The sequence below is a fragment of the Vigna radiata genome, chromosome 9, assembly GCF_000741045.1.
Source record: "Vigna radiata var. radiata cultivar VC1973A chromosome 9, Vradiata_ver6, whole genome shotgun sequence".
NCBI lineage: Eukaryota > Viridiplantae > Streptophyta > Magnoliopsida > Fabales > Fabaceae > Vigna > Vigna radiata.
This window is the reverse complement of record NC_028359.1, coordinates 1,487,241-1,504,184: the sequence shown is the minus strand read 5'-3', so window position 1 is coordinate 1,504,184 and position 16,944 is coordinate 1,487,241. Positions and strand designations below refer to the sequence as shown.

The 16,944-nt window shown below is 33.0% G+C and overlaps 1 protein-coding gene across 1 annotated transcript; it reads right to left on the bottom strand.

Annotated features, from left to right (window-relative positions):
• Positions 1 to 700: 700 nt before the first annotated feature.
• Positions 701 to 9,618, bottom strand: LOC106774268 (dentin sialophosphoprotein). The gene is made up of 12 exons (XM_014661203.2): positions 9,203 to 9,618; positions 8,404 to 8,630; positions 6,005 to 6,072; positions 5,602 to 5,676; positions 5,118 to 5,464; positions 4,943 to 5,011; positions 4,778 to 4,866; positions 2,501 to 4,666; positions 2,295 to 2,372; positions 2,078 to 2,189; positions 1,456 to 1,506; positions 701 to 1,036 (listed from the first exon to the last, which is right to left on the bottom strand). The coding sequence occupies exons 1-12, from the start codon at positions 9,515 to 9,517 to the stop codon at positions 989 to 991; spliced, it is 3,645 nt and encodes a 1,214-aa protein (XP_014516689.1). The 5' UTR covers positions 9,518 to 9,618; the 3' UTR covers positions 701 to 988.
• Positions 9,619 to 16,944: the final 7,326 nt, after the last annotated feature.

The window sequence follows — 16,944 nt, the reverse complement described above, 5'->3', positions numbered from 1 at the left end:
AGAAATAAAAGGAGAAAAGGAGTAAGAAAAATTATACTTTGATACATGAATAAACTACTAACTAATAAAAGTATTGAATGAAATTAATTTTTAAGATTTATAGAACTATAAAAACAAATGCTGTTATATCTTCAATCAAATACAAAAAATGATTAAATTGTTTTTTGAAATAAATAATATAACAGAATAATCCTTGAACTATAAATTGCTACTCAATTTTCTACTTTATTTTAACTATGCAAATCTCATATTTCAACATTTTTAACATTTCATAAAAAACATAATTTCATTTCTAGGAGAAACAATTGTTCAAAAGTGAAATGTATCAAACCAAAGTTGAATTAAATAGCCAGTTTATTGTATAATAAGATGGAAAAAATAAATAAATAAAACTGATGCAATTAAATTGAATGAGTTATTCTAGAATTTAATTTCAATTTAATCACTCTTATCTTTTGACCCATTAAATTAATGTACGAACAGAAGTTTAACCAAGAAAAACAGCAGAAAATTATGCTCGTATTTAAAATTTGAATCATACTTAACCCACGACTTAAATATTAAGCTTTTATAAAATGAATATTGTGATTTTAGTCAGTGTAAAAAATTTCGTTTACATTTTGCCTCTGAAAACTTTAAAACTAATAAATCTTTCAGATTTTTTTTAAGGATTAAATGCTGTTATTGATAATAAAGATCATGAAGAAAATTAGAAGTTTTTGAGAGATAAACTAAAGCTGGGTTAATTTGTTAAACGAAATAAAATGATATACATTTATCAAGACAAAAACAAAACGATGGATAGCCTGAGCTAAAAAAAAATATGGCAGACCTATAGGCAATACCAAAATAGACAAAATTTCATTTATACACAGATAGATGGCTCTACACAAAAATTCATCTAAACTGCACATCGTATGTCTCCCAAAAGTTCTTAACCTTGATGAACAAGCTTCTGTTTTATCAATATAGTACTCTTGCACTCTCATCATTTATTATACGAGTTTGCAAAGTCCGTGATCCTTCGTTTAATATTCTGCAAAAAAGCGAGAACAAAGAAGCAATAAAACAAAGCAATTATGAGAGAAGACAAAAATGTTTATTATTTAATAAAAAGAAGAAATATAGAACTTTGAATCCAAAAACGACAATCAATGCTAATTTGTTCCTTAAGTTTACGTGAATCAGTTAACTTCAAGATGAATTTATCCTTCTTTGTTAATTTAGTTCCTGTCAACTTCATGAAAAATTTAGACTCTTAAGTTAGTCAATTTCTAATAGGAGATCTACTTTGCCACGAGATTGACATAGTCAAGGATTAAATAGTGTGTGTGTGTGTACGCAAAATTTCAGGACCAAATCAATATTATAGGTTGATACTTTCGAAGATGAAATTGTATATTCACTGTAAAAGTAAAGTTCTAAATCAAAGTTATAGAAAATGTAAATAATTACCTCCAATTCCAAATGAAGAACAACAAATATTTTCTTCAACCTCTTGTGTCTCTGCAATTCCATCATGCTCACAAGTTAAAAAGAAATATTAATATATACAAGGAGGGTTATACAAATAAGGTAACACATGAATGATGCACTAGGAGAAAAAAAAACTCCAATATCCTAAACACAAATTCTTAAGCAAAAGATAAATCACTAATTAATTTAATGTTAAACTCAACTAAAATTACATCAAGTCGAACTAGGGAACTGGCAGTCAGTTACCACTGCTGTTAATGCAATAAAGGTTGCCATTTAATATAATAAGACGAACCAGATAAAGACATCCACGTCAACTAGGGTATTAATTTTATCGTGTACAATCACTTTAAATAAACACAAATTCCTTCAAGATTGTCGTATGTGTGATTTAGAGAGTACAAATATTTTCAAAGACTATATCATCCCAACAGAAAGGTAAATGAATGAGATTATATAGAAGTAGTTTAAGCGTGTAAGTTTTTTGAGAAACTGTTAAATGCAGACAATCATGTATTAAAACATGATTTGTTCAACATTTGCACTCTGCCACAACTATACAAAATACTGCACCCATTGAATGGAGAAAAATAGAACATACCGGTTCACAGTGTTGAAAGGATTCCTTCAGCTGCCCCAGAAGTTCATAATATCTATCCGTATCCCTGGTTTTAGCATGTTCTAAATCATCACCCAGTTTCTGAAACTCGTCCCTATAAATTATGGGTAGAGATGTTAAACAGAATATCGAACAGGTGATCAAACTAAATGTCTAAGAGAAGAAGCAATGAAACCTTGATTTTTGAAAGGGCATTTACCTGTAACTATCCAAAATCTTGTGCAAGGAATTGTAACTATCATATTTGTCTCGGAATTCCTCGACATATTCTTTATATCTAGCATTGCATAGGAAAAAATGTATCAGATGCCAAAAAGAGCAAGTGCAAACTCGAGGAGTACCCTATCACAACATGAACTACTCAAACAACAATATAATTAAAAAAGCTTAAGAATAATTGCTTACTGAGAAAAACTCCTTATTGGACCCTTCAATTCAGGCTCATCCTTTTCGTACTTTGAATAAGAGCAACTATTTTCATCTGAAGATGACTCTCTCTTCTTTTGATCACTATGATTTCTATCAGCAAACACAGAATCCTTTCCTCCGTCAGCCATATCTTCCACTGAATTAGATGTTTGCCTTTTGCTTTCTTTCCCAGGGTAGAAAACTATTCCCCCTTTACCATCTTGTTGTTTAGATGCATTTGCAGGTACTCCTCTATTGCTTTCACTGCGACCTTCCAAGTCAGTATCTCGACTCACCCCAGATTCATTATTTCTATATTTACTACTCGTTTCTACCAATTTGTTTTGAGATCCAACTTCTGAGTTATCAGCTTTCAAATGTTGCGAATGAGTCTGCATAACTCTAGAACGAGACTTTGTTGAATCCTCAAAATGATTATCTGAGTTCTTTTTGTAAGTGCTGTCCAAATTACTGGGAAAACCAGAATTTACAAAGGCTGAGGACTGTTTTCCTGAATCTGAATTTGCCTTCAATGATGGTTTTACTCTAGTGATATCCAAATTCCTATCCTCTGACGTGTTTGCTTTCTTTTCCAACTGTTTAAAGGAATCTTTTCGTTCAAATTGCTTTGCAACATGAGTTTCATCTGGAGTGGACTCACGAAGTTCACCCAACTCCAAATCTGAAAGCTCTCTTTGGAGAGAGACACCTTGCCCATTAGTTACAGGGGATTGATCAAGAATCCTTCTGTCGCTTTCCTTAGGTGATGTCCCCAAGTGAGACTGTGTACTTTGCCGGCGCTCCCTTGATTTGCCAACCATTTCACCTTGTTCTTGGTAATGAGAATCCATAAATAGAGGCTCTTTACTTCCATTACTACCATCCCTGGAATTCCTTGAAACCTTTTTCTCAGTGGCATTAATATCTTCATTTGATGCATCTTTATGAGATTTATCTTTCTGCACAGAAGAAGCTTCACGGGCAGGGAAGTCATTTGCTGAGTGTTTTTTGCTGTGCCTTACACTTTCACCTTGTTTGTCTGATTTTTCCCATGAGTAGGAAGGGTTTTCCAAAGGGGTTTGAGCTGAGGACTTCTGTGGAAAATCTGAACTAGATTTTCCAGGAAATGCTCGATTGGGTCCCTTTTGTAAGCCAACACTCAAATTTGCTTGTCTGTCAGCTCTATTCAACACTGATACACTAGGTCCCTTACCAATGTCTTCAGTAAATTCATAAGGAGACAAGTTCCGAGAATTTTTTAATGTCTGTGCATCAATACTGGGAGACAATTCTGCTTTCAACCTCTTTGCAGACTTCTCATCTACATTCTTCACATCAGAAACCCTCTTATGTTTACCTTTAGAGAACCTGTCCGAGCTGTCAGACTGTTCATGCCTAGAGCTATCTTTAACTTCATTTTCTTTTTCATTAAACAAACTCACTATATACTTTTGGCGTTCCTGGAGTTGATCATAGTCAATTGAAAATGGTCTTGTCTCTTCTGCATATTTTCCACCTTTATTTGGAATGGTAGCTGGAGGTAGATCCAATTCAGCTTCTGGTTCCTCAGGTAAGTCCTTTTCAATTTCAATTGGATCAGATTCATTACCATCCTGCTTCTCATCAACCTCATTCTGCATTGATCTTCCATCAGGAGATTTTCCTTGAATGGGTAAGGGCATCCTTTGATCAGAGACTTCGGCCTTTTGTTTTGACTCTTTCTCATCATCACTAGTCATAATATCTACATCCTCATCAGAACCCTCCAGTCCCTCCTTGCTGCTAGAAGATGCATCACTTTCACTGTCACTACTACTCCCGCTCCCTGATCCGGCAGGACTTCTGCTCCTACTGTGGCTTCCACTGTCACTGCCACTATCACTGCTGTCACTATCACTGTCACTGTCGCTACCACTATCACTTGAGCTGCCTGCCTGGCCTTCACTGTGATCAGAACCTTTTTTGTCACCAAGAATATCAGGTGAAGTATGTTGGGCATCAATTTTTTCCAAGCTGTTTGTATCTTCTACTTTGGATTTTACATTAACCATTTCCTCCATATCAACACTTGGAACTTTTTCTTCAGATCCTCCCTGCGGGGCTGATGTCTGATCATGAAACTCTTCACGAGTAGGAATCTGGCTGTGACTATCATCAGGAGAACTGTACCAAAAAATATACACCTTAAATACACGAAGGGACCCACAAAAGTGAGATACTTGTTGTACTGGTCTATTTAAGATTTAAAAAATAAAAAAATAAAATAAAAGGCACCTTCCACTTTCGATCTGAGGCTTATTTAAGTTTTCAGAACCCACTTCCGGTTTCAATATATACCTTCCTGGAGCTTGATATTTTGCAATCTGAACATCGACATTTAATGAAATATTAGACAAGAGTATCATAAAACAATAGCCTCAAAAAAAATCCACTACTTACCTTTTTTATAATTGGCTCAATTTTCTTTATGGAATTCGGAAGTGTATCTCCAACAGCTTTCTCCAAAGCCTATAAATAAGGGGGGAGGCAGTTCGGAAGATAAATTAGATGAATCAGAGTTAGAGAAATTAAAAATAAGCCTAAGAAGAATCAATTTCTGGATCCTCTACAGCACCTTCAATGTCATTCCACTAGGTTTATCCTTTAGAAGAGAAATTAGCATGCCCTGCATATCTGCTGGTTTAGACCCATTAGGTCCCTTGCCTCCTGGTGTGTTCCTCACAGCATTGTTTGTCCTGGTAGAGATTTCTTTCTCAGAGACAACATTAGTATCTTGTTTACCTGTCATTTGTACGGGCATAGCATCCTCAAAGCTCTTAGACATATTTGCAACTACCAGTGGGGAGGAAGCAGCAGCAAAAGGATCTGGTGGAGACGGAAGAGGAGAGGAATGTTTGCCCTTGGTATTGGTATTAGTAGAAGTCAATCCAGATCTATGGGAAGATTTTCGGGGTCCACCAACTATTAAAAAAAATCCCATACACTACAGATAAATTACATGAGCTAACAGAAATTTATAAGGAAGGTTTCAATACTGGCAAGTGATGCTATCTCGAGATTGATTGAAACTAGGTTGGAAAGATGTAAACTTCAATCACCTTGAAGGGTTTCCACTTTTCTTTTCTTAAGTGCAGCAGCCTCTTTCTTCTTACTGTAATTCTTCCATGTTGTAGCTGGACAAGGGAAGTACAAGGCTATTTTTAAAAAATAGTCAAATATAAATTTTATTAAACTAAAGACTGTAAAAATGAAAAGCCTTGGCAGAAGAAAATAGAGTGGTGATAAGCATGTAATCATGCTCAATATATATATATATATATATATATATATATATATATATATATATATATATATATATATATATACATATATATATATATATATATATATTAACTCTACTTACTCATCTCAATGAAATAAGAAAATAACAATACTCTGAAAATATTACAGCAAAAATATACAAGAAACCAAAGAAAAATACAAGAAACAAAGAAAAGTTACCCTCAACAGCTGCTAATTCCTTTATCTGACTTTTCATAGGCGGGTTCCCTGGCTCTAAGACAATGGCTCTGTTGGAAACAACACAAATAAATGAAAAACTGGCCAAAAGAAGAAAACAGGGTGGGGGGAAGAGGATGAATACACCATAAACAATCACTGTGTGGAATAAAAGAAGAAAAATCATTGAATCACAAGAAGTATCTAATCAGCCAATTTGGAAAAGAAACAGATGAGTTGATTAATTTTAACAATAGAAATAGAGTATGCACTGAACCAAGAACCTCTGTTACATTTGGCTGAGTATAATGCCAACAACAGTTCATTTACTTTTTTAAGAAAAATGTTGTGTTGAGACTATGCATGTACTCTAATTTAGGTTAGAATATTTTCTATTTCCTGTACATATTCCAGAAGTATTTTGTAATTATTATAATATATTGTACAGCCATATTTCCTGCCTTCTAATTATTAGGGTTAGCCAACATATTAACATTAGAGCTTGAATATTTTGAATCACAGAATAATATGCGAAAAACATTCCTCATATTTCAAGCAAATAAAGCTTTAACAGAATGTTGGTGTCATTGTATGTCGTAAGGTTACATAATCGAATAGTACAAGGGCAGGAAAAAGACAGATTAACATCAACTCGCATCCTTGGATCTGAACCAAGAATCAAGAAGATTGCAAAGCCAAGAGGAAAGGATATGATGAAACCTCCCTAAACTCCAGGTATTCAAGACTCTCAAAAGTCAGTCCAACCCCTACAATTATATTACTCTTCCTCCCTCACCCCTATTATTTTGGTTCAAGCTCCCGTTCAACAAATTATTTAGAAGCTCCACCAAACTGAGCGCTGCAAGACAACCGAACTGCTGTGTGGTAAATAGCAAACTGAACCAGAATCTGTTCCCCCTATGCTCACATTTATTGTTTGCCTATAATACAAATTCAATCCGCTATGGATATTTACAATGTAGAGCTTGTAAAGGATAGGGCAATTCTCACCACACTTGGTTTTAAGGTTGAGTAAGACCTAACCAAATTCAAGATGGTACCGCAGTCTATCACAGATATGATAGTGGGTCAAAAGTTCTACCTAACCAGACAGCTTTACTCGGGCAATATTAAAAAAAATCTACTTAGCCCTGAAGCTTTATTAGAACAATCTACTTTGTCACCTGGTGCAATAAATCTTCACACTTTAGATGTCAAAATTCTAATCCGAATGAGGCATGTGTATGTCGAGATCTCACCTCTATTATAGTTGACTCACGGGTATTGAAGAGCACACAAAATGGAAAAAAGCCAATAATCTATTATACCACATAGCGAATAGCCTCGAATTAGAGTGAAAGTCACAGTGGTTCAAATATATGATAAATATCAATTACATATGTAATAAAAAAATCATGTACACAAATAAAAATAAAATGAATAAAAAAATTATTGATATTATATCAACTGTTCAAATGCCTGAAGACTCGCTGATGATGACAAGAGAATGCAGGTTGCATGCCAAAATCACAACGACCGTGACAGCCACAATAGCAAACAGAATCATAATTTTGGATCCAAGGAATCCCTGATGCAATAGCCGTAAAACGTTGTTGTAATGGATATTTATAAACACTGTAGAGCTTATAAATGCTTGAGCTATTTTATCAACAGACAGTAGATATTAATGTTAGTTTTTGTTAGCGGGAGGACTCAAACCTACAACTTATCCCTCCCTCTCTTCCACTTTTAGCTCAGAGTCAACCTTATATCCCCTTATAAAGGGTTGAGCAATTCTTGCTTCATGAACTAAATTTTAGGATCGAGTTCAGTCCAACCCTAATTCAATAACATCTACTATCAAAGCCCATAACTCATCTTACGAGTTCCTTGTATTTAATAAATAGCAATAGAAATCTGAAAGAAATAAAAGGTGTAGCAACCATAGATAAGACTTAACAAAAAACTAAGCAAAAAGAGTTCAAAACTCTAGCTTCAACATTATTACCCTAGTGGTTGTTTGAAATTTGGACTTGGACCCTCTAATGATTAAGAGTGACACATAATTAATCATGCATGAGGCTCTAACATCAACCATTAATTTGCCACCAATAACTGATATTGCTTACTTTACACTAAAAAGTGAATTGCTGACTTTAGAGAACCAAAACCTATGTATCAATTGACTTTTATTGCATACCTTCAAATTCTGAAAATACTTTAATAGATTGCTCCACGAGATACCATAGAACAAACATATTATGCAAACAAAATGCAACAATAACAAATTAATAAGAAAAAATACGAAAGATCACTGAAAAGATAAGGTTTTCAAAGGTAAGTGCATAATACGAAGTTCATGAGGCAAAGAGTAAGGAATATCCTCAATTATGGCTACATACTTGCGAGACTTCATTTTGCGTTCAGCTTCCTCTGACCGCCTTTTGACGTGATTCTTGGTCGACTCGTCCAAGATACGCTGCACATTCAGTTTGCGCCAGGCACACCCAGATTCAACAAGCAAACCATTACCATCTTCGCCACTCCTCCGCTCTTCGTAAATATCACAGAGGTCACCCAATTCCCTTGACCACGTAAACCTGTACTCCTTCCCACCAACATCTATAATCTGTCACAAATAAAACAGTCATTCCAAACTACTAATCAAAAATCGCTTGACAAAAACCCAAAAGCACAGAAACAGAAGACAAAAGTAACCTGATTTCACTCTCGAATAGAAACAACATTGGTAAGTTTAAAAGTCGGTCATTTAGCATATGTCATTGCAAACTTTAGCAAATTAGGAACACAAATACACAATTAAACAAACAGACCCTCCGACTTCCTAGTAGCACTATCATTACAACACTGTTCAAAATGAAGTAATGCTGATACAGATTTAAAATCAGTAAAATTCAATTTCCGTGAATGAATTTCACAAAAATTCACAGTATGCATACATTTCACAATAACCATAGACGTATAATTTCAAATTCACATTCTGTTTTGAATTATGAATACGCGGTTACCCTAGTCTATATTGCCATTACTCTTCATAACGTTTGCCTTTTTACTCCGAATAAACTTAAATGAGCATAACTAACAGCCAACAAAAATGAATAAACAAACACTTTAAAGTTCGATTCGATGCAATAACCAGTCGAATGCTGAAAACCAAACAAGTAGAGCGCAAAGCGTTACGTTTCCGCTGTGAGGATTGGGGCCGAACTTCATACGCGCAGTGCCGCCCTGTGACTCCACGCGCCTGATCTCCTCCACGAGGTCGGGTGCAAGCCGTATGATCATCGAGAATGCAAGCGGGTTGCTACCAGAGGTCAGGCTGAAAGTCTCCTCCACCGCTGCCGTCGATGCCGTCTCCTTCGCGGCGTTGCGGGAGGATGGGCCGAGGGAGAGGCGGCCTCCTGGAGCGGATGAACGCTGAGGCGCCGGAGGAGGAGGGAAGGAGCGGCGGTTGGAGCCGCCGCGGCCGAGCTTGGAGGAGGCGCCGCCGTACATGTCGGGATTGCCGGTTGCGTTATTTCGCCTCCGAGATGTCTGTTATGATGATGATGGAACGCACCACTATGCTATAAAAAAAATTGAAAATACCACAACAAATAATAATAGAATTATTTATATTTTCAAATTTTCTATCACTCTTTCTCTTTCTTTCACTTACACCAATGCCTTTATCATTTGGATATTTTTTTCTTTTACCCTAATTTGCTTTGGGGAGGCAAAATTTCACTTGCTTGCATCTTTCATTGTAATTAATTATAAAGATTGTATATTGCATTTTTATTGAATAAAAATAAAAGAAAACTATGAAAGTAGAAGTCATATGTATGGATAATTCATGTAACATGAAATTTCTTAAAATTATCTTTAGTGGAAAAATATAGTATTTAACTTTTAAATGAAAAAATTACTAAAAATAATTTTCTTCCTTTATTTTTTCTCTTAAATAGTAAGTGTTCCTTCAAAAAATTATATTTTCCCTTTTTTCATAGTTATTGCTTTTCCAAAAAAAAAAAACAAGAATCTATGTCTCAATCACTCTTGTTCAATTTTCTTTTTCTATTTAACTTCAACCATAACAAACTCATATTAACTTTAAAGAGTGAGATTTAGTTCAATTTTCCCAATTGGATGATGGAGTACTTTTCTTTCTTGTAAACATCAAAACTATTTGTTAGCTTTAAATGATAATTTGAATTTATAAATATCATTGTTAGTTTTATTGATTTTGTGATTTTGGGTTGTTAGTGTCTAAAGAGAGGAAAAGATAAAAATAAATTAAGATGTTATAGAAAAATATGGTATGAGAATCATGATGGACAAAGGAAGAAAGTTTAGTGGAAATAAAACGTTGAGAAGAAAATGGTTACAATAATTTATATATATATTAAAATGTGTGGTATATAATAATTAGATTGTTACTTTGTCTCATTCCACCTCTCATTTCAACTCAATTAAGGGGATTTGATGATTTATATGAGTTAAGATAAAAGATAAAAAATAAAAAGAGTTATGCAGTCAAACTAATTTTGTAAACTATAAATTTATCTTTTAGAAAAATATATTTACTAAAAATATCTTTATGCACATAAAAGAATATTTATTTGACCCAAATACTAAATATAATCTATGCACATTTCTTTCAAAAAATAATAAATAAAAAAGTAAAGTTTTCTTAGAAAAAAACTTTTTCATATACAATTTTAAGTAGAATAGAAAAAAATGAAATTGTATTATTCATAAAACTATTTTGGTTTACGAAGATGGCAAGTTTTATTTTACCTCACTTATATAATAAAGTATTTGTGAACATTTCAGATAATTTCATAAATGTCATCACTTTAACTTTTAAGATAATTTTATCAATGTGACAACAAGATATTCACGATAATTTCAAAAGAGAAAATTATTAAAGATCATAAAAAAATTTGCGAGTACAGATATCTGCGGATAAAATCTATGACGAAAAGTTACTATCCACTAATATTTACTATTTGCAAGTAACGGGTAACAAGTATTTTGATACTCACTTCTAAACGGGTTGGGTGTGTTTCAATACTCGTCTAACAGTACTTTACTTTGAGTGTGGACTGGAATGAATTTGACGTCGTTTAATGCACTGACCGATGTCAATATACTCATACCGATGTCGTTAAGTGTATAGGCTAACGTTAAATTTAGTTTTTTTTTAATTCATTCATTTTTCCTAATTTTACTACACTTGAAAATCAAAAAATCAGTTTTTCCAATACATATATATCCAAAATTCATTTACTCGCAATTGAAACCATATCAAAACTAAAAACTAAAGCCATCAATATCAAAACAAAAAGAACTTAAAGAAAAGTAAACTATTCTAGCCTAATTAAATTTTTTATTAAGATATTATGCTCATTCTTGTCTTAGCTTCCTTATTGTGGCATTTGTCAATGAAAATAAATTGTTAAATTGATGAAAAATCAAGGAAATTTTTCTATTATTTTCATTCTAATGTGTAAAGTTGATTGAGATTTGTAAGATTTCAAATATAAATTATTACCTCAATCCAATCTTGTATGATTCTTGCTCGGATGATTGTCTTCATCCATGACATGATTGCGTACTCACATGCCCAGAAATTTGTCTGCTTCTTATAGTAAACATGGGAAAGAAAATAATAAAATACGATGGTTTAATTTTAACTACAAAAATTAATAAGTTGAAAATCAATGAATTTCAACCTTGGGATAGACTATTTCAATTTGTTGTCCTCTAGTCCTACCCCTGGCTCTAAACAAATTTGAAACATTTGAAACATTAAAAACATAAGTTAGTATATTAATATTATAATGAATTGAAATGTTTCATCAATCCTTCACATCAAGTTGGTCCTTAAGAAAAATAACACCTCAACTTCTAACGATCTTATTATCAACTAGATCCCAATATTTATAACCAAAATCATCCCAACCATAGCTAAGGAAGATGCACTGTTTAGACTTTCCATCAAGCTTTGATCTTTCATCTTTAAGAATGAGAACAAATGCTTCGCAACCAAACAAACTCCAATGATTATAAGAAACGTCTTTCCCCTTCCATACCCTCTTAGGAACATCACCATCAAAAGGAATGGCTGGTGAAAGGTTAATCGAGTCCATTACAGTTCTTAATGCCTCACCCACAAAACTTTAGGCAATTTTGCATGGGAGTATGCATCTGATTCTATCATTATTTGTGTGGTTCATTTTCTCCACAACTTCATTATGATGGGGTATCTTTGGAATTGTCTTTTCAAGATTGATGTCTTGCTCTATGCAATAATGCTCAAAAGGATCCTTGTACTCACCACCATTGTCTACTTTAACATATTTCAATAGTGTATTTATTTCTCTTTCAACACTTGCATGTAAATGCTTAAACACATCGAGTACTTGGTCTTTGGATTTAAAAATTTAAGCTCAAACATTTCTATAATGGTCATCAATAGGTGACAAAGTAAAAAGCAACCATAAATTGATATATCATTCATAATGCAAACATCAATGTGAGTTAAATGTAGGACAAATGGTCTTCAACGTGGATGATAAGTGAGAAAAAAAGCTTTGTGTTGCTTACCAAAAAAACAATCAGAACAAGTTTCAAGAAATGTACCTTTAACAGAAAGCAACCCCTGTTTTGAAAGAGTAACAAGGCCCTTCTCACTCAAGTGACCAGGGTGTTTATGCTATAGTTCTTTGAAACAATCCTGAATTACATTTGCTTAAGGTGTATAAAACTTTGTTGATGTCCAATAAAGAGTATTTTGTTTTTCTCCTTTTGTTACCACCATGTTATCTTTAGTGTATATCCATTTTCCATCATCGAAGAAATTATAATAACCATTTCCATCAAGTACCTAGACAAAGATCAGGCCGAGGTAAACATTTAGGATGTGTATGACGTTCTTCAAATGCAACTTGCAATTGATATTAGTCTCCAACTAAATATCTCCAACGCCAACAACCATGTTTACCCCTTGGTTTTCCATCTTCACATGCCCAAAATATTTAGTAATATAGGATGTGAAGTAATCACAATGTGGTGTAACATGAAATGAGGCAACAAAGTCAACAAGTCATTCATACTCCTGGTTGGTAAGATGTCATCTTCATAAACATTGACAACTTCACCACCAAACACAACTGCAGTAATGGTTTTATCTTTATCTTCTGTTCTATTGTAATTATTTCTTTTATCCCTTGATTTCTTTCACTTAAGGAACTTACACTCTTTAATCATGTGTCTCAACTTATTACAATGGAAACATGTGATGTCTTTCTTTGGCCTTGACTTCCATGTAGACATGCTATGATCATTAAATATTTGAGAATGGTCATTAAATCTCTAAGAACTCACGTACATATTTCTTCCTTTTGACTTTATAACTAAAACTTCATTTTGAGAAGATGTAATAACCTATATTACTACCGTTCCTTCTAGTTTCTTCATTTAAGAGACTATCTCTGACCATGTCAAAAGTTAGTTTTCCATTAGGAGTAGAGTTACTCAGAGATATCACCAATGTCTTCCAACTGTCTTGTAATAAGCTAAACTACAACAATGTTAGTAGTTCATCATTTAATACAATCTCCATTGTGGTCAATCAATTCATCATATTCTGAAAACTACTCAAGTGCTCTACCAGTGAGGAACCATTCATACATTTCAAGTTTACGAGCTTCCTAATACGAAATGCCTTGTTTAAGGATTTTTAGACTCAAACAACTTATTTAATCTTTTCCATGAGTTGTAAACAATAGTCTCACATGATAAATGATAATAAATAGATTGATATATCCATTGCTTCATCATGACAATTGTCTTCCTATTTATCTTCTTATAATCTCCATTAGATTTATATGTTGGTTTAACATCTTTTTCCATATTGAATACTTTGTATAATCCAATTTAATTATAGTTCCTACATTGCACGATCTCTCGTTTTCAAAGCATAAACCAAAGCTTCTAACCAGACCAGTTATTGAAAAAATAATAAAAATATTAAATAACAAAAGTAAGCAAAACTAATATCATATCTTCCCTGTATAGATTATATGCTCAAAAATAGAAGAAGGAAAAACCAATAGACACCAGAACTCTTAATGTAGAAAGCCTCAATAAAGAAAAAAAATCCACATGATCTAATCCTGTAAAATCTTCCACTAACAATAACTAATGGATACACCACAAATTTTCTTCGATTTTCAAACATAAAAAAAAAAAATCTTTTCACCACCAAGATAGATAATAAATCCTAATGGAGACTTAAATAAGTGACATAGACAGCCTCAATATATATATATATATATAAAAGATGAGAAAAAAAAAACCTTTTCTCCATTATAGTTTCTTTGTACAAGACTTGCACAAGATAAAATTGTTGCTCTCCGCTTCTTCTTGTGCGATGACTTCTTTCTATCACTCTCTTCTTTACTTTGTGTTCCATATTTAAATAGATGTTAAAGGTTGCTCATAATTTTAAATAGTATCTATTTTATTTATTTTTTGATTAAGTCAGTGACCTTAATAAATTGGTGACCCACTTGACACTATGATGTATTTTGATTTTTAAACAGATGAAGAATGAAGTAAAAAAATCTAAATTTTTTTTTAGAAATATTACAAATAAATTCGATTAAATAGAAATTTTATTTATACACTCTTTTAATAATAAAACAATCAAATTTAACAATAGAGTAATTGAGTATCTTAGTATCACTACTACTTTTAACTATTTTATAGGTTTTTTCCATATATATATATATATATATATATCCGTTACTTTAAATTAAAATAATCACATTTATATTTTAAATAACCGTTATCTATTTTATGAATTAAAGTAATTATTTTTTTAACTCAAATAATTATTTATGATAAAAACTACTCTTTAATAATAAATATACAAACTATTTATTTTTATAACTATTTTTAATAAAAATAATTTTATAGTTTAATAAAATTTTGCTAAAAAAATAAGCGCGGATACGCATGGGTAACTGCCATTAGTTTCAATAAATCCTTTTGTATTCATTTTTTTGTTTAAAATGATTAATGTTCTATCTTAGTGAATTTGGTAAAGTTGTTTTTATAAATTATGATACTCTCAAGAATTTAAGTATCTGTAAAATATATATTAGTTATATATACTCTTACTAACTTAACCATAAAACCATAAAAGTCTTTTACATATAAATCTTACATCCAATCAACATTAAAACTTGAAATTTTTTTGACATAAGACGACAAGAGAGTCTTATAACGAAGAAACTTCAACCAAATTTGGTAAAAACAATGTATGATTAAAAATAAACAGTGGTCCCTACTTTTATGAGTTTAGTTAAAAATGAACTTACTTTTTAAAAAAGTTCAGTAAAGCCTCATAATTTGTTAAAAAGTGTTCTGTCCAGCCCTTTTCACTCACACCGCTAAAAATATAACGGTGCAAATACCACCGTGGCGCAACCTTACTGAACTGTCAAGTTGATGAATACGTGGACATTACACTGTGTAAATATTAAAAAAAAAATTAAAATGACAATCAGCTTCATCTTCCATCTCCACCAACTTTCCAAGCATGCCTTCCCTCCGACTCCAATTCTGCCGGCTCCCACCTCCACTTCCACTCCGACTTCGATGAAAAGGGATACAAATATCAAAGCAAAACCCTTTTATTTTTCACTATCACACGTCCTAATCTCTTTGTGCACAGAAACTCTGGGAACCCCAAATCTTGGAAACTCAAAAACTCAAGGAACCCCAAATCCCATAAACTCGTTCTTCGCTGGAAAATGGGGAACAAGCTTTATTCGAACCGAAACCTCGCCCAAGAATATGCGTCGCTGATTCGATTTTTAGGGTTTCGGTTTCTCTCTCCCTGCCTTGGACCAACTGTGGGAAACGTTGCAACGACCATGGTTTTCTTTCGAATCGGAGCACATTCGAACACCCAATTGGACAGAGAAGACAATTAGTAGCTTTAGTTATGTTTACAGGCTGGTGCAATTGTTATCAAAGTTAATGATTCCATAATCCCTACTTTTCATGGGACCATTCTTTGTGAAGCATTCAAAAGTGCGAGGAGGTAACTTATTTGGTTTTTGAAACTTTATCTATTTCAGGCTTTTCTAACACTACTACAACAGTAAGTTGACATTTTTGCTCCCTACATTTTTATGGAGACTTCCAATTTGATGGTGATTTTCTATATGGAATATAATTTCACGGCTTGCTGAACATCACATTCAACTTCTTGACACTTTTGGAAATTATCAGTTGATTGATTGGAGTGTTGCGCATCCATCAAAGTAAGGTTTTTCTTCAAGGGGAAAAAGCCCTAAATTGGGAATGTTATCTATTCCATACTGTTTGTATTTGTTGTGTTTTTCGTTCATTAATTAAGTGTAACCCTTGCTTTTTATTGTGGGGAGGAAAGGGAGAGGGAGAGGGAGAGGGGGAGGAAGAAGGAGACGACGACCTCTAATGTCACCTGGAAAAAACCCTAAATTCACGGTGGGGGTGGAAGATGAAACTGATGTGTCATTTTATTTTTTATTTTTTAAATATTTACACAATGTGACATCCACGTATTCATCAAAGTTGACAACTCTATAAGGTTGCGCCACAGCGACATTTGCATCGTTAGGTGTGTGAGCGAAAAGGACCAGAATGAACATTTTTTAACAAATTATATGACTTTACTGAACTTTTTTAAAAGATAAGACCGTTTTGAATCAAACTCATAAAAATAGGGATCAAAATAGGTATTAAGACAAAATAAACTTATACCATATAGATTCATCGGTGTACGTCATCTAGTCGATCAATTATTAGAAAAATCAACTTTCATGATTACCTCGACATAATCGATTTGATAACTATTTGATACTTTATATATTAAAGATTTT

Excerpts from the sequence above, each read along its gene's own strand:
- LOC106774268 (XM_014661203.2), bottom strand. The coding sequence starts at position 9,517 with ATGTACGGCGGCGCCTCCTCCAAGCTCGGCCGCGGCGGCTCCAACCGC. Across the intron at positions 2,190-2,294 it reads AAGATTTTGGATAGTTACAG|GGACGAGTTTCAGAAACTGG; the intron begins GTAAATGCCCTT and ends CATAATTTATAG. Across the intron at positions 1,037-1,455 it reads TTCTTCATTTGGAATTGGAG|AATATTAAACGAAGGATCAC; the intron begins GTAATTATTTAC and ends GCTTTTTTGCAG.